The sequence below is a fragment of the Cydia fagiglandana genome, chromosome 9 (assembly GCF_963556715.1).
Source record: "Cydia fagiglandana chromosome 9, ilCydFagi1.1, whole genome shotgun sequence".
Lineage (NCBI taxonomy): Eukaryota > Metazoa > Arthropoda > Insecta > Lepidoptera > Tortricidae > Cydia > Cydia fagiglandana.
In genome coordinates this window covers 12,609,980-12,628,946 of record NC_085940.1, presented here as the reverse complement: position 1 = coordinate 12,628,946, position 18,967 = coordinate 12,609,980, and the positions used below count along the sequence as shown (strand labels likewise).

General features: G+C 37.2%; 1 protein-coding gene and 1 long non-coding RNA gene across 2 annotated transcripts in view; one reads left to right on the top strand and one right to left on the bottom strand.

The window, feature by feature from the left end:
* The window catches only part of LOC134667381 (uncharacterized), an 89,288-nt gene extending 78,911 nt beyond the window's left edge, over window positions 1-10,377 (bottom strand). Inside the window, exon 1 of the mRNA XM_063524778.1 lies at window positions 9,904-10,377. Within this exon, the coding sequence (XP_063380848.1) occupies window positions 9,904-10,304 (401 nt within the window). The 5' untranslated portion in view covers window positions 10,305-10,377. The remainder of the gene's footprint in view (window positions 1-9,903) is intronic.
* Window positions 10,378-11,365: 988 nt separating this feature from the next.
* LOC134667668 (uncharacterized) lies at window positions 11,366-18,090 on the top strand. Its single transcript, XR_010098673.1, has 3 exons — window positions 11,366-11,423; window positions 16,121-16,168; window positions 18,005-18,090. It is a non-coding gene; the product is annotated as an uncharacterized LOC134667668 (long non-coding RNA).
* Window positions 18,091-18,967: the final 877 nt, after the last annotated feature.

Below are 18,967 nucleotides of genomic sequence, written 5' to 3'. Positions count from 1 at the left end.
ATAATCTGCTATTTAGTTTTTAAATACCCCAACAACTTCATAATTAAAATATAATTTCTAGCCTCCAACATTTCTTGATATCAATCTCGCCAACGGCATCATATACTTACAAAACCGATCGCTGATGCATGGCTCCCATACATTTCCAATGGTTAATGACAGCCACTTTCCCCGGCTACGCCCTAATTGATGCCCCAGCCGTGATAGATGGGTGACTCGGCTATTAACACCAGTGTATTATCGTCGGCTGGCACTGCACTGGTAACTTGAGTTCTAATCTATACTTGGTCAAGCAAATCTTGTCAGTAGCAATGGGCGGCAATATTTTAAAAATTTGAGGTTATGATAATTAGTCTGTTTGAGATCCTGAAAACGGTAATAATCAGGGGTCGGACAAAAAGTGCGGATGACGTAAAAATGACGTCATCTTGCACACAGGATGATGTTTAAGTTTGTATTTAAACTTCCGTGTGACATGTAGTATTAATGAAGTAACGGAAAATTGCCACAATATTCGAGTAAAGATGATATTTTAGAGCGTTTTCTTATACATTAGTAAATATAAATTTTAGCTAAATATAATCGTGAAGATACAATAGCTAAACAATAACGAAGTCAATTTATTGTTCATCTTATTGACAATGTGTCAGTCAAAAACGTACTTACTCATTTCAAGTGGCGATATCGTTTAATAAAGAGGTTGATAAATGATAAGTGATAATTGTTTATGAAAATCAAAAATACTATTTGAAATCATCCTATAAGTGGTTTGACGTCATCCGCACTTTTTGTACGACCCCTGGTAATAATAAAGATACTACTCCTAAAAATACGTGTGATACCTCATTAGATTCGTCATGATGTCTAGAAAAATGTATTAGAAGCGTGTATTAGCACACAAAAAATATCAAAAGTTATAAACAAAAAAAGGGAGGAAAAAGTAGTTATTTTTTATTTCCCCAATATCTCAAAAAGTAACAATATTTAAGGAACCAAAATTAATATTATAAAAGAGGAGGATATTTCCAATCAAACATTTCATACTTGCAGAACTGTATCTCCATTATTTATACTTTTTATTCAACGCTGAACACAGCCCTCCGCGCCTCATTTTAGAGAAACGCGCGCGGCGTGAAAAAACGATTACGTAACATTAAATATAATTTTAAAGGTATTAAATATTCATTGAAAAATTAAAAAAAATATGGTGTTATTAAAACATGTCAACACATGTAATACTTGTAGAAATTTATCTTAAAGTTATTTTTTCAACAAGTCAAGCAATTTTTAACTAACAAAATTTTCTCAAATTTCCTTCTTTGTTGAAAACGACAAAAAATGTGTTCATGTGTTCAGCGTTGAATAAAAAGTATAAATAATGGAGATACAGTTCTGCAAGTATGGAATGTTTGGTTGGAAATATCCTCCTCTTTTATAATATTAATTTTGATTCCTTAAATATTGTTACTTTTTGAAATATTGGGGAAATAAAAAATAACTACTTTATCCTCCCTTTTTTTGTTTATAACTTTTGATATTTTTTGTGTGCTAATACACGCTTCGAATACATTTTTCTAGACATCATGACGAATCTAATGAGGTATCACACGTATTTTGTGGAGTAGTATCTTTATTTTTTACCGTTTTCAGGATCTCGATCAGACTAAATTACGAGTATATTATTACACGTTCGATATATTGCTGCTTTTCTTAATAGCGCAATACTGCTCTTTGAGTGTTGCCCTACTTCACTTTGCTGTATATTACTACTGTCATACTTTGCTTGACAGACTATACAATCTTATGCTCATGATTAAACATATTTGAAGTGTGCAAAAGGGAAACCATCACTTTTCAATTTCTATAACTACCTAAATCCGCTTGAATGTTTAAATTAAGATAACCGGGCGGAAAATATGAAAAACTGCATTAAGTAGACAGCATTTAGTGTGCGGTTAAGACGATAATTCACTCAATCGTGTATTAATTCCGACTAGAATCAATCCAATGACACTTGACATTTTCAATAAGTTTTCGTATCTCATTGAGTTTTTGGACAAACATGTAGAACATGACCTTAAGTTCTTTAACAACTATTCGTAAGCTTGCTTGAAAGCGCGATTCTCTTGCGCTCGCACAATCAATCATAATATGTACTAAAACAATGCACTATCAATATTACACCTTATTTCATTGCAATAAGGTATAAGAATGGTCAATTCGGTCATAACTAATGTTCACGATGATACGCGGCTAGATCATTACAGTATATGGAACTGGTCATTTAACACCGGAGAAAAACATCGAACTGTTCTAAGGAACTGTTATTTACGTGGTTGTGGCAATATTGTATTTTACCCTTTACTCATTTTATTGATAGGTACCTATGCTTTACCGTATGTTTCAAGTCCATTCTTTTATCTTGTTCCTAATATCATATAACATAATAAAGAAAATTTAATGCAAGTACTTATTATTTAAAATGTTTAACAGTACACATACTCATCTTGTGTACTCTTCCAGTAAAAAAAAACGAGTCACTAGCACTACGATAAAATAACATCTTATATTATCAGGCCCTAAAATACAACACCGGCTAATAAATCTATCATAAGATCATAACATATCCAGCAGGACCAACCTACAATATACTTAATATGTTTAAAAATAATCGTAACACAAGATAGACGACCGGCTATTCAATCACTAGCCCACAAAATCATAACAAACAGCCTGATCGTAAGCAGATACATCATCTTAATTACTACATTCATTCCATCCATGTCCAATACAAGGCACTACATTCTTTTATAAACAACTTTATTACTGTAAAGTTAAGGTTTATTTTCCCACGTTTAGTGTCGGTAATGGATGGAGTATAGGAGAAAGCCTGAACGCGCTACTTACTCGGATCTTTATTAAAAATCACTATTTAATTTCCGAGGAGATATGTGCTGTTAGCAATGAACATTATTTAATATTACTCTCATGTGTATATGGATAAAACCGCATAGGTACAGACATCCATAACCACAAACACATACCTACGTAACATAAAATCTAAGACGTCCAAGGTTTGTCCCTTTTTAAAGTTATCTTAATACCATTAAGGATTGACTCTAGACATTTATGCCTAAGTTTATAATTGCATTGTGTTTGAAAAATACCTACTGAACCTCTTAAAGAGGCCTCATTAACCCCCCGGGGTCTGTGGATCACCCATTGACAATATTCATTATTCAGTCGTAAAGGATTAAAGCCGATAACCCTTTGCTATCCGTACAATCTAAAATTAATCTAAACTAAATATTCTGTAATTCATGCAGGAAATAAACATTCAACTATCATCGATATAAATATACACTAAATAAAATAATTGTATCTAGATTGATATGAGATTACAACTCAACGGTTATATATCGACTTATCGCGTAGTTGAAAGCCATATATTCGGTCCTAGTTGAGATATGTCACGTTACTAGGCTGCAGCCGGTATAGCACGTATTCACTCTAGCACTAGATTACATTTTATTTTATTTCAATGACATAAGTTCATTTTGGCATTAGCATTTGTTCATGCAGTTAGAGCTGTTATACCTATTATAAGAACCTTCGAGCAACACGGAAGGGAGGCAGCATTCGCACTATTTCCCCTCTACCTAGGTACAAGATCAACTGATCTAGCGCGGGTAATAAAACTAGTTGCGCTCGGATTTTTCACTAGACCGAGTCCAGACGCGCGCGTGAACACAGCAGCAGAAAAAATGCCTAATTGCTCGGATTTTTGTCGTAAAAAGAGGTCTGGGGCAACAAATTTACAAAAAGAAGGTGTACTTATCACATGTAATATTTATTTTACATATCATACGTTTAATTACATTTAAACACAATTATTATATTTTTTTCTCGTGTAATTGTTGGATTTATTGATTTTGCTCGCCCAGTACAAATTGCGGATCGGTCGAGCGACAAATCCGACTTCTTATCTCTCAGAATACATCGACGAAAATTTGTTAGTGTGCGTGTTGTGACACTTGTCACTCGTCCGTACACAAAAAGAGATCGAGGTTTGCAAAATTTGTCTTTGACGTGTGTCATTTTCTATGTATTTGTGTCGTCATTACAGATTGGATTTTGGATGTAAGTGTGTGAGAAGTGCGACTGAGTGCACCTTTCCCCCCACAAAAAATGGCCGAAAGATTTGTACGGTAAGATATCGCTTGGGTCCCTCCCTTCCGATGTGTCGGAAGCCGGTGTTGCTCGAAGATAAGAACTAATATGCAAGTTTTAATCCGTGTAAATTGTACATCTACAAACGAGTTTGCCGTGGCGTGCCGTGGTTAATATTGTTAATAAAATAACATGGTATATTAACAGCCGACTTATCATGGGTATTCACCTTATGTGACACCTCTTAATTGCATTTTGCGAGTTAGCGTTAGCGGCTCATCAGAATCGGTTATATGAAGAATTTAATCTAACACTACACAATAACATACTAAGCATAGTTGTGCTATCTAGTACACATCACAATGCTCGTACACCACGATACCATCTCACTAATCACGACGGTTACATCTCCGACTGATCTACAATGCTCTAATCTGTGGCATAAAGTTGCAGGTACAGTTAGTGCATCGCGACAAAGGCAAGAGAAGTGTACCTACGTACAGTCAGCAACGCAATTCCTTAGATTTTAGTTGAACTACGTAGAAAAATGGTAGTAGACGTCAGATGTCAATCATGACCTCTATAAAGTCCCTTTTACGTTATAAATATAAACTCTAGGGAAGTGGTACTTAGAACAGATAATATAATGTAATTGGCTGCATAACAGCTGAGTAGGTTTTTGTGAAAATGTTATATTATAACTTTTATCGCCACGAAGGCGTCATTGTTTTAAAACGGTAAGACGGTCTTATCAAATCCAAACTGAATTGGTATGCGTAGGTATGTATAACAGAGTTTCTATGACTCCATTATTAGATTAGCTTGGTGGTACCATAATAGCATTGCATTGTCTCCAAAGTTACATAAGGTATGCTTAAATTGCAGCATATTCTGTGAAACTGAGAATTAGGTCTTAAAACTTGTAACATTAGATTAGGACATGTGAAACTTTGAAAAAGTTTATAAAAACCTCTGGGGAAGGGGATCGTCCATTCATTCATTTATCTGAATTGGTTCTGAATGCCGACAGGTTGACAATACAGCACTGAGGGTAATTTGCGTCGGCAGAGATCAAATTAACGTTTATGCGTAATAATCAATGAGAGTCTGACTTCCGCTGCTGACTGTACTGGGTCTGTGTTGTATGTTGTTACCGCTGTGCACTCGATTACGGGCGATTATTGTTATAATTCAGCTGGCCCTGATTGCTGCGTGTTCACACAGGTTGACAATGCAGTGCGGAGCGTAATTTGCGTGGACAGAGATTAAAGTAGCGTTAACTCGCTAATGTTTGATGGCCGACGTGGGACAGCAGCGTATAAAAATTAGAATAAAATGTATGCAGGCTCCTACATAAAAGTTTACATATGCCTCATACTGTCTGAACGGAAACAGGCCATTCTTAAAACTTACGACTTATTACAACGTGATGACGATGAGGTCTTCGTAATAGACAGTTCTGCACATTGCCTTTAAATAGTTCCTATATTGATAAAGGCTATAGGACGAAGATGACCAAATGTTTATTGAGTTATTGTGTTGCACTACTTGCACTAAGGTATCTATAACATAGAGGTATATTATAATTAATTTTATATAACCATAAAATTAGAACTGCTTAACCACCTTATATTATTATCACCTAAATATATAACTAACATCAAGATTAAGCCCAAAACAACTAGTGTTATATTTATTACTGATTAGTGATTACCTACACATTGCAAAGCCCACAACTACATCCAGATGTATATAAAAATAGTAAAGAAACAAGCTATTCCATATTGTTATTTTCGAAACTTCATGACGAATAAATAGGTATAAGTATGCAAAATAAGACAGTTTCGTTCAGCAGTGAACATGCAAGTAGGTATTCTAGGTGAAATTAAATAAAAACTTATAATAAAATAAGCAGTGCACGGCAATTAGAACATAAAAATATCGCATGACGATGTAGATGTCGTAATCATAATAAAATAACTCAATTTTTTTTAACACGGTGCAAAACACAGGTTTCACCTATTGCATGAGGTTAGGTACGTATTATCGCGCCAAGTTTTTGGGTCAAGATGGTGTAATTATTGTCATAAGTATTATTTTTTAAATAAATTTTGATATGCTTCCTTCCCTGCGTAAGTACGACGAGGGGAAATGTGAAAGAAACGCAAGAGTGCGCTCGCGCAGCGGAACGGCGTGCCGACCGCGCGGAACGTCTTGCGTGGACAAATGGCCCACGGAATTCTTAAAAATGTTTTATGTTTTGTCAAATATTTCATTTTAAGATGAAAAAACTAGTACGTTTTTACAAACTTTGATCAGACACGGTTACTTCGCTGTGCGCCTTAAAATTATTAGGTCGATTCTTTTGTGTGCCTTCGCTAAAGATAAACCCGGTATCTGATCGAGCTGAAATTTAATATACTTTCGTGATTTAGGTGAGTTAATATGACGGGAGGATGCAAAGATGAGGACCTAAAGAGTAATCAATATCTAGGTATAAATAGTTCAAAAATCGCTTTTTTCATACATATAGTGGATTGTAAACTGAAAGTATTAGATGCCATTTATATAATGAAAACTAACAAAGGCATGCGGTGGTCGAAACATGATTTTAAGTTACTTTATTACTTGTCTTTATGCAAATGTGATATGTGAAACTTAAATTAGACGATATGAAATCGCGTTACGGTTACGTTATGTCGACTGTAACAGATACGGAGCGAAACATGTTTGTTTTGCATAACATGATAATGATATTGATGTATTATTTTCAAGCACTTCATCCGTCGCAATATCCGCTGTCAGTGACGAATAAAAATGGGTCGGTAAGTTATTGTTACAAAATATTCACTTGATTTCATATTATAGTAAATAATAAATAAATAAATAGTAGGTACGTACCTATAAGTAGTTTAAGTACCTGTACTCCATTCCAGATAATATGTTATGTATTGTAAACTACAATGATATTTTTGTATTAGATATTTACAATTTTTTATATGACAATACATGCGTGAGAGTGCGTTATGAAAACTCACTAAGACGATCGTCACGCTCGTATCAAAACCGGTTCAAACCCGTAACAAGTTTGTTAAATCTGAATCAGGCTCCAAGAGTACAATTCAAATATGTTGTTGTCAAAGTGTGTCATTTAATGATATCTAAAATATATCATTTTGTTATCATTCGCCCATTGGTACGAATCAGGGTTAGAACCAGAGACCTCCGGATTGACGTTCTTACAGCTAGGCTAGCTTGATATAGGATAGGTATGACCATTTAAATTAAAAGTCACTAATGAATGACTATTATGTATCGATTTCGATTTCGATAGATTTCTTTTCGTTATTTAACCACTTTTAATTTCATTGTTAGCTTCATGGCATCATCGTTTACAGACGTTTCTGCTTAATACAAAATAAGTTCGTTATTTAATCCTTCCTTCCTTCAATTTTATTTATCTTCTTCGTGTCTTCGTAACTTTATTTAACTATAATCTTTTAAGTAAAACGCTTTCGGCACTGTATACTGTCATTATTATATGTAAGTAATATTTTTCAATGTCACTTTTCCTGTAATGTTTTTGACTGTTTGTGCCAAAATGAAGAGAAAATAAAGTCGTTATTTTATTTATCCAAGCCTAACTCTAGTCTAGCTACATTCCTTCAGCCGTCTTGCCTCATGTTTGTTTGCGGATGCGGTGCGGTAACAACGCTGCCATCTCATCTGTCGAAACTGCATTGTCTTGCAACTACGTAATTACTGTAATCAAATATTTTCACCGACGACTTTATGTAGTTAATTTCCAAAAATGTCTTAATTGTTATTGGAATTTGTAATACCTACTTCTTTTGCCTTGTCGATTCTTTCGGAATACGTTTCATTGTAGAGATAACAAATATATATACCTACCTATTAAGTGTTGCAATCAAACGATTATGGGTATAGCCATGGTATAGCAGTTGTCAGTGTAAACTGAGTGGGGAAATTTAACCGAAAAATGATAAAGTAAGTGAAATATTGTTGGAATTTGTGTTGATGTGTCTATATCTATGTAATCAGCGAAATCACAGCTATTTTTTATCTTAATGATCGACGAAGATTTCGAGGATAACTGTCACGACCAGACTAGTGCGTAAATATACGATATGTTTAATAGAGAAAATCAATACAAACTGAGACATTGTAATATAGCTCTTAAGTGATTGAATGAAGAGTTGTCAATAATGTAGAGTTTAACAGCATAATGTGTGCACAAGCCGATACCGGAACAATGGCAATTAATCGGCCATTATGCAAGCCCCGTTACGGGAACCGATACGCGCCTAGTACGGTAAGAGCATGTCGGCATTGTAGTCTAGAGAAAATATTAACACTACGTAGTCTAGGTGCAATAATATCTGCACATGTTCAGAAATTTTAAAACGTCACCTATCACAGTTCAAACGCACCCACGTACCGAGCAATAGAATTACTAAATAACTTTATAGCTACTTCAAAGCAAGTTTAGTGGCCGTCCCTACAACGTAGTATCAGGATTTTTTAAAACTCTACCTATGGTACTTAATATCAGTACCATAGGTAGAGTTTTATGATACTGACTAGGTATGTATTAACAGTGTAAGTTTCTTGGCTGTCAGCTTTAAACTAATACCTAGTGTTTGTCTGAATAAAGAATCATATGTTGCGGATCCGAGTCTCAATAAACCTTAGATTAGATAATTTACTAACCTTAAGGATTCTGGAAGACATAGCTTTATAACGTACATACATTGGTGATGCCCAAGTAGGTACCTACACATAGTGTACCTATTTTAGATTTTTGCGCGTTCTTCAAAATTGATGTTTTCTATTATTTCACAGGCGCGTTTATGTCTAATACTCGTACATAGCTTGAAATAGTACATTTCGATGCTAGTGCGGAAGGTATGTCATTACTTCACGAGTACCGAGATATCTTGCCACGAGCCGCAGGCGAGTGGCAAGACTCGGGACGAGTGAAGAATGACATTTCCGCACGTGTATCGAACGACGTTTTTTAATACAGTTGCGAAAAAATAAGAAAAACATTGTTAATCGTACACTAAACAAAAGTGGTAACAGTGACAGCTCGGTTAAACGTCGCCTTTAAGTATATTATATCTATGGGCGTTTGGCAGCTATTCCGTTCCATTCAGTCAACTTATTAAGAACGGAATTTTCAATATTGAATATTAAAAACTAAACGTGTTATAATGATGAAGAGCTAAATAATTAAATATGAAATATGTAATATTTTTCGTATTCTTACATTAACGGTAGGTTTTTATGCTGATTACGACGTTTAAAGGAAACTAATATTAACACTCATCAATAAGTAGTCGTGAATTGGAACAAGTATAAATTTAAAAAAATTGGAAAAGTAAAAAGCACTAGTTCGAGATAACCAACTTTCCGCACGCTAAACAGCTACGTAAAGTAGCACTTTTTGAGCAACTGTATTAAAAAATTGTTTTTCTCCACATTCGACTCGACGTCGATTTAATAGCTAGCCTATGATGGGAAGATTATAGGATCCTTTATGGTCAGCTATAAAGAGGAGGTAATGAAGGTTTTAATGAGCATTTCCTTTCAACCGTAATTCCCAGTAGCATTTTCCATGTTTGATGCTCTTTTACATATATTTTTTATTGCTCACAACGTTGTTCTTGTATATGTATATAGGTACTTAAATTAAAATGATGGTCGTCATACCCGTTGTTGCCTCCATTCAGTCCATAGCAGTCATTAATCCCGGCCAGCACGCCGACGACGCCGGCCACCACGGCCACGCAGCCCGCCCACAGCCCGGCGCCCACCCGGGACAGCGCAGCCCCCTTCACTACCGCCAGCGCCCCCGCCCCCACCAGGAGCGCCCCCAGAATCACCTGCCCCAACCCCAAAAACACAACCAACTTCTTCTTCGTAACCCTCACACTACCGGCTTCGACACTTTTCGAGCTAACACTCTGTTTATCCTTCTTAACATTTTTCACTTTTTCTTGTGGCGTTTTGCATATCAACTGTTCGGTGGAGTCCTCGGATTTGAGGGAGGAGACCGTAGCGGTGGGCCGCGGGAAGTCGGCCTCCGCGGATCGCGCGCGGTCGTCCGTCATGGCGCTGACATCTGCGCGTGCGTCGAGCTCGGCTCGCGGCGCGGGGCACACTGGCGCGGGTGAAAGTCGCTCTTCCGAACCTGCAGGGTTCGGAAAAGGGCAGGCAGGTGATAGAGCCGGCGGTGATAAGCGTGATACACGGTAATAGCGCGGTGATAAGCGTACGAGACTGTATCTGCATGTGACTACTGGGATTCTATATAGTAGGTCGGCGTTCAGTGGGCATAAATGGAAAATTTTACGGATTATTTCAGATTATTAGTTAAGGCAATTGTAAGGTCCAAACGACTGTTTAGTATTTAATCCTGAAAAACTACAAACCTTAACAAATTCTGTCAAAGTCTGTAACTTTTCTGTCAAAGTCTGACACCACCTCACCACTAGCTAATAACTAGCTACTTTACTCTTTGCACAGGTCATTCAGCATAGTTTGCAAATAGTTTGTCTCTGCGATTAAAAGGTCAGAACTAAAAAAAGGTAGGTCGGAAAAGTACGTAGAGCGTACGTACTCATATATACATATACTATGCTACTCTTTGTCGTAGATAGGTTTTTCATTTCAAAAAGATCTTGTATGTCAGAATAGAAGTTATTGCATCATTAGGTATTAAATTAACTAAAATAAGTATTGTCCGAAGGAGTGAATTTAATCGCCGCTTGTCTCCCACCCAGCCTGGCGTCCAGCCTCCATTCTTAAACACCGAATACATGGACCCAAAGCATGAACCTCGTCCGTTTGCTTCCATAAACCAACTATAAACTTAAGAACAAACAAACTGCCACAGATAAATTTATGGGTATTGAGTTTTATAAATTATGTAAATATGTGACGTTCCACGACAAAAGGTACCTTATGGCGGCTGGCGCTTACGTCGCATAGCGCCGTAATAATATTGGAGCGGTGTTAATAATAGCGTAAGCGCCAACCGCCATAAGGTACCTTTACCCATGGGACGACACATATAATTATGCAAGTAAGTATAATTATGTAAGTATATAAATATGCTGTTACAGAGTACCTACACATGAAGCGGGCCATCTCTGCTAGTAAGTAGTGGCCACGGCGGTGAAAGCGACGGTCGAACTATCTCCGGCCAGCGCGGATGCATCTCCGCCACTGTACATCAATGTATGCGGCGTTATATGATGCCTGGAGCATCTATACATATGTATAATACTATGTATCTTTTTGACATTTATATAATTTGTTAGCAATAGCATCGATTCGATTAGCAGTCTCGTGATTTATTATTGTGCTACACAAATATGCTGTAATTATTAGTATTTTTTGTGTTATAATGAGATGTTCATAATGGGTACATGAATACATATTTACAAAAATAAAATAGGTATATGTATACGGAATAAAAGCATGTCAGTACTTAATTAATTAAAGTTCATTAGACGTTCTTGAAGATATCTCTGGATCACTGTAGGTACAAAAACTCCCCGAACCTTAAAAAAGTGTATTTTTGTCAACACATTAAATATTTAAAGTATACTTTTAGATCTTAGGTCATGCACTCATGCACTTGACCGGTTCTTATGTTTTTGTGCGAGCAGACTAGCGGCGCGGCCCGAAACGAACTTTAAGATACGCCAATTAATAGATCTAAAAACCGGGCAAGTGCGAGTCGGACTCGCGCACGAAGGGTTCCGTACCATAATGCAAAAAAAAAACAAAAAAAAGCAAAAAGAAAACGGTCACCCATCCAAGTACTGACCCCTCCCGACGTTGCTTAACTTTGGTCAAAAATCACGTTTGTTGTATGGGAGCCCCATTTAAATCTTTATTTTATTCTGTTTTTAGTATTTGTTGTTATAGCGGCAACAGAAATACATCATCTGTGAAAATTTCAACTGTCTAGCTATCACGGTTCGTGAGATACAGCCTGGTGACAGACGGACGGACGGACGGACGGACGGACAGCGAAGTCTTAGTAATAGGGTCCCGTTTTACCCTTTGGGTACGGAACCCTAAAAACTATCTAAAAACGATATGGATTTATTGTATCTGTCATTATGACACATCTAATCCATATCGTCTCTAAATCTATGAACTGATGACGTATCTTAAAGTTCGAATCGGGCAGTAGCTCGGAGTAATTAACAATGGAGCCGCCATTAACAGGCGTTCCCCTCTGTCGAAAATAGGCGGCCAATGGTCAACCTCATGTCAACCATATGTATGGACTGACGTTTATCTGACATGACGTACCTATACATTTGATGTGCCCCTCCCCCGCAAAAAACGGCAGACTATTTTGTACCGAAAATTTTAGACATGGCGTCTCCGTTGGTTATATCCTCCAAGGGCAGTAGAGCCGCGGGTGGCCGCGGGCAAAAGCTGGAAAATAAGAGTGTTTTACTAATGCACCCTTTCACCATCACATGTGTCAATCAATATGCAAATGAAGCATCACGACATTCACGACGCATCGCACGTATCCCGGTCACGTTACGTTATCGTTGCGCCGTCGGTGTAGTCCGTACTAGGGGCGAAACCGCTTAACTAACTTATGACGTAATATGCGTAACATTAGGTCATTTAAGGGCTGTGGACACCGGCTGCTTGTGCGTGACGTGCGCGTGCGGCGTTGTAGTATACAGATCCTTATGAGAGACGGCACACCGCTTGCGTGACGTGTGCGTGTGCGGCTCCAACATTTTAGCGCACGCGCACGTGCACGTCACGCACACGCAAGCCGATGTGCACAGGCCTTTACACGAAGTCTGAATATGGGGTATTACTGCAATGTTTGTTAACAAGAGCCTACCGGGAAACGCGAAAATCGAAGTTTAGTTATCTGCCTCTTTATACACTCGAATATGCAAGAGAGATAGAGAGGTTAGATAACGAAACAATTTTCTTGTTTAGCGGTCGACCCCCAGATTGTGATGGATAGTGGTAGTGGCGCCCCCTACGCAGAGTATTGCATATTTTTAATATGATATTAACTAAAAATTAATTATTTTAAATACGTTGAACAGAACAAAGTGAGGTAAGTATATACTTACCTCACTTGTTCACTATAGTCATAGGAGGTATTTAATAACTTATTATAAACGTCTTATTGTCATAGAAATTTGACATTGCCACAGTTTCTGTAGTTTTTCAGTTTATCGCGAACATACATACACACAAACAGACAGTGCGGCGGGCGGCGGGGGACTCCATTTTATAAGATGTTGTAATGATTAATGAAGTAAGCAAAAAGTCATCGACAGACATGATATAAGTATATAACCTGTATGCAATAATAAAATTATGTTTTAAGAAGGCGTTCTTATATTCTTCTGTCTGTTCTGTCTATTCTTAAAACAAAATAATGTCATACATGCGTCAAACGTGTAAGCTCTTGATTTGGAACATACAAATCAATATTATTTTATGAACAAGCTGTAAGTATTATTCATAAGATTATATACTTTTGAATAATTTATTGTTAAAGGTTTAATATGTTGGTAAAAAAATACATAGCTTTATATATACCTACAATAATACTTACTGTACAATACATCAAAGGAAAAGCACACATCATGCCGTTGACGCCGCCGTGTACTTACTGCCGTATTCGAACATCAAGAAATTTACAAGACACGTACTAGGGGCCCGATTCGGATTTTGAAATAGACATCTTTTAGACATCACTAAGATACGATAACGATATTTTTAAGATATAACCTGTCAAATTTGACATTTGCGCGATTCTGGAGATACCTACTCTTGTACGATTTCCTCAAGTTATGACTTAGAGATCCAATTCACATCTAATAGGTATCTTACGCCATCTAACGTAAAAGTGACATTGGTTGCCCGAATTGCGCTGCAAAAGAGAACTAGTTGATATCTAAACTATAACGTATCTAGAATGGATCTAGTACGTGTCGTCTCTTGTGAATATCTTGAAGTTCGAATACGGCATGTTAGATAGCATTAAGATATCTATTAGATGTGAATTAGATCTCTAAGTCATATCCTATGAAAATCGTTCAAGAGTATCTCCAGAATCGCGCAAATGTCAAATTTGACAGATTAGATCTTAAACATATCGTTATCGTATCTTGGTGATGTCTAAAAGATATCTAATAGATGTCTATTTCAAAATCCGACTCGGGCCCTTATTCTGTGCCGCCGTTGAGACAAATCCATATCTCTTAAACCTGCGTACTCATAATTTGAATTGAATTTGAAGACCGGCATGTAAAATTTATTGCTGGGAAAACCTTCACTGCATTTTAAGTAGTTTGGCGAGTAACTTTAAAATTGATTATGTATATGTGCCTTTGAAAAAATAAATTAAAATTCATAGGGCAAGTACTCTCATACATATTTGTATACGTACATACGTCGCTCAAATACAGTCGGAAAGGAAGAGCTTCAGTCCTTGTACTCTACGAAACTTCTGTAAGTGGAATATGTATACAAACGCGAGGGTTCAAAGCGATGAAACAGCTTATAGGAGAGGTTTTCCCTTATCTTCTTCGCACATCGACCTTATTCATAACTAGCTACCCGCCCCGGCTTCGCACGGGTGGGACCTTAACAAACTATGTACGTAAACCTTTCTCAATAATCACTCTATTAGTAGGTAAAAACCTCATGAAAATCCGATGAGTAGTTTTCGAGTTTATCGCGAACAAACATACAAACGGTGCGGCGGGGGACTTTGTTAGGGTTCCGTACCCAAAGGGTAAAACGGGACCCTATTACTAAGACTTCGCTGTCCGTCCGTCCGTCCGTCTGTCACCAGGCTGTATCTCACGAACCGTGATAGCTAGACAGTTGAAATTTTCACAGATGATGTATTTCTGTTGCCGCTATAACAACAAATACTAAAAACAGAATAAAATAAAGATTAAAATGGGGCTCCCATACAACAAACGTGATTTTTGACCAAAGTTAAGCAACGTCGGGAGTGGTCAGTACTTGAATGGGTGACCGTTTTTTTTTTGCTTTTTTTTGCATTATGGTACGGAACCCTTCGTGCGCGAGTCCGACTCGCACTTGCCCGGTTTTTTTATATAATATGTCCAAATCGCGTATGAGCGATTTATCTTTACTACTAGCTACAATTATGAGTACTAATCAGTATTTTGGATCCAGATGGCGAATCCATTCATACCCCTTGGTGCTGGCACTGGCATATTTGCCGCATTGTTCATCTTTGTACCATGTTGTATAAGGAAAGGACCTAACCAAGGGTAAGTGGGATTAGTCAATATCATTTTAGGACATCCCATTAAGAGGGAAAGGGTGGACTAAATTGGGATTGGAGGGCAGAAAGTAGAAAATACATTAACAATATTCAGTTTACGCACTTATTGCATTTTGAATCCAAAGGTTGCAGTATGGAGATGTATTTTACGATACGCAGTTGTTGCTTTGGCTAACAGGCTTAAAGCCATGATGTCAAAAATCGCGGATATATAGTTACCTAGGTTACTTACTCCATTTAGATAGTACTTGTACATACCTATAGATGTAAGACCGAAATATCACGAACTCAATAACGCAAATATAGTTGTTTTTTTTATTATTATTAGAGTTCCGTACCTGAAAAACAAAAACGGAACTCTTACAGGACCCCCCCCCCCCCCCTTATCTCCGAAACTGCTGGGTCTAAAATTTTGAAAAAACAACAAAATAGTTTTTTGCATATAGGTGACACGAGAACCTTTTAGAAATGTGCAGTCAAGTGTGAGTCGGACTTAATTACTTAGTTTTTAATCCGATCCCTACGGGTTTTTTATGCATGCCGATTGATGCGTCAGTTTTTTCTAAATACCAACCTATAAATCATTATGTTTTTCAGGATCATACGATGCAGCATTTTGCTGTCTGTATTCTCAATGTGGATATTGTAAGTACCCAAACACAAAGTAGCTCTAGCAATTCAATCTCATGTAAATAAGTAACATTATAGAAAGCCTGAAAGTGACGCCATGCTGTCTGGCAACATTTCGTTTTGGTGTTTTTTATTATTAACAGTACGAGGATTAAATACACAATTGGCACATCATGTTATTACTTGAAATGGATATGTGTAGTTCTGGCTTGTGCTGATGAGTCCGTCAATCAGGATGGCATCGCATGGGTTTATGTGTAATATACTTATACAGTGGAACCTGGATAATTGCAAACTCAAGGGACCGGCCAGTTTTTCTCAATTAACCAGGTTTTTCATTTAAGCAGGTCGTGTCAATTAACGAGGTTCAAAAAATCGTTGTGTCAATTATAGAGGTTTTCATTAATAGAGGTTGTGTTTTGACAAATTTCTTTTATCGAGGTGCAAATAACCATTTAAAGTAGATTTATGTACATTGATTTACATGCTTACGTTCTGGGTTTCTGGTCTATATATTGCTTCTGTCTATACTTGCATTATTACACTACGTTAATTACCACTTTATTTTCTTATCATTTGGGTTTAAAAATTTACCTTGAATTGTAAAAGAAAGTTTTATTAGAATGTAAAAAGCATACTTTGTTTTTTATTGATCAAAACTATTTCACCTACTACAGGCTATTTATAGATACCCAATAAATAAATTGAATTCTGGATGGAGATATAAATAAAATAATCATAGCTATTAAAATATTGTTTCTGCTGTCTACAACTACATTATTTCAATTACAGAGGTAATAAGTAAGACTCATTTCAATAATAGAAGTAAAAACAAGAGCAAAAATAACGGTTTTTTTAGCACAGTGTCAATTATAGAGGTCTTAAGTTGCGATGTGTGGGTCGGTCGCAAATGCCGGTCCCGCATTGGCTTATACAGCCACGAGAGACGTTGTTCCTCGCTAACAGACGCTGCATAAATCATCTGTCAAGATGCTATAGGCCTGAATGATGAAGTTGCGATGTGGTCAATTACAGAGGCAAAATTACGAAAAGCACAAAAATCTAGATTGCAATTATAGAGGTTCCAAAATTTCAATTATAGAGGCCTTTTGGTCTCAAGCGACCGGGACCGGACTTTTGGTTGCAATTATTGAGGTTTTCCATTTATCCAGGTGCCATTAACCAGGTTTCACTGTATATAGATTTGTTCACCGACTACTCTGCACTGCACTTCCTAGCTTTTGTAATGAAACACTTTCTTGACAACTTAACTAACTTAACTTATTTTTCACCACACCAGCTCGGAAAGAATTACTTTGCACTTCATTAACGAATAACAAAGTTGCATTTTATCCACATGTGAGGCAAAGTAATCAAATGCAAATTTTGAGTTGTTTTCTTATGTTTGCTGATAGAATTGACTTTTAAATGATGATTTTGGATGATAAATATTTAATAACATTCATTTGGATTTGATTTGGTTTGATTTTGTTTGATATTTTACATTTAATATTTGGTTCGGGTTGGTGTGGTGAAAAATTTTGTGTTTCACTCGGGTGCAAATTTTGTTTAACCCTCGTGCTTTGAAACCCTCGCAACGCTCAAGATTCCATTTTTCGAACCACTCGCTACGCTTGTGAGTCGTGGTTCAATTTTGGAATCTTTCGCTTTCTCGGGTATCAATATTAGCACGAACGAACGAACGAACTTTGCCCCCTTGTAAAACAAATAACTATTTCGCGATTTCGTGGTGGACCCATAGTAAAAGTTGCTCAGTATAATCCCAAAACCTCCCTGGCAACGGGGAAGGTAGTTATTTACTAGCCACCCTGTATACAATACATGTTGCAGTTGGGCCACCGTGTATATCGCACAGATGAATCCCGTAGTCGGACCGCGCCACCTCAACTCCACACTCATTTGGAAGAAGCATTTGGTGACTATAATTATCGCATTTGTTAATGTTATCGACATAGCAATTTAACAATGGCTAGGTATCTGGTTTCGAGAAATAAATAAACATTTATTTAACGCACCCAAAACGCGCGCAAAAAGAAATTCTTTACAAATCGGTCCAGAAATGACGAAGTTCTCAGGTATATATAAATATATATATAAAAATACGGTCGAATTGATAACCTCCTCCTTTTTTTGAAATCGGTTAATAATAAGCATTGCCATACAACGTGGCAATGTGGCCAGCCTTCTGGGGACACTGGTCATAGCTTACTAGCTCGCGGTGGGACCAGTGCCTAAACGTCAGCGACTTACATAGGTGTTAGTAAACAGTTTTGTTATTTCTTTCGTTTAAAAAAGAAATATAATAATAATAGTACTTTTATCTGAACAGAGCTTTATACCGACTGGCTTTGTTCACTGCAATATTTAATAGGTATCCTTCTCAAGCAACTAATTTGAGATGGGTTTCCTACCTGAAGTCTTCTGCAATAGTATTTTTCAAACTGGAAGGGTACGGTGATAGATGTCATCTCCATACTTTTTTTTTTGTATAGCCTATATTGTGTCCCACTGCTGGGCAAAGGCCTCCCCTGTCTTTCGCCACTCGTCACGGCTTTGTGCATGCTCCCGCCAGTCGCCACAAAATTAGTCCAGGTCGTTTCGCCATCTCATTTTTGGTCTGCCTCTGCCTCGGGTGATCTGAGGTGCCCATTCGGTCGCTATTTTGGCCCATCTGTCCGGGTGCATCCGACAGATATGTCCCGCCCAATCCCACTTGAGCTTGGCGGCCTTCACACCATACAATTTATAACCTAAAAATTCCAAATATCGAAAAATTGTAGTCAGCAGCAGAAG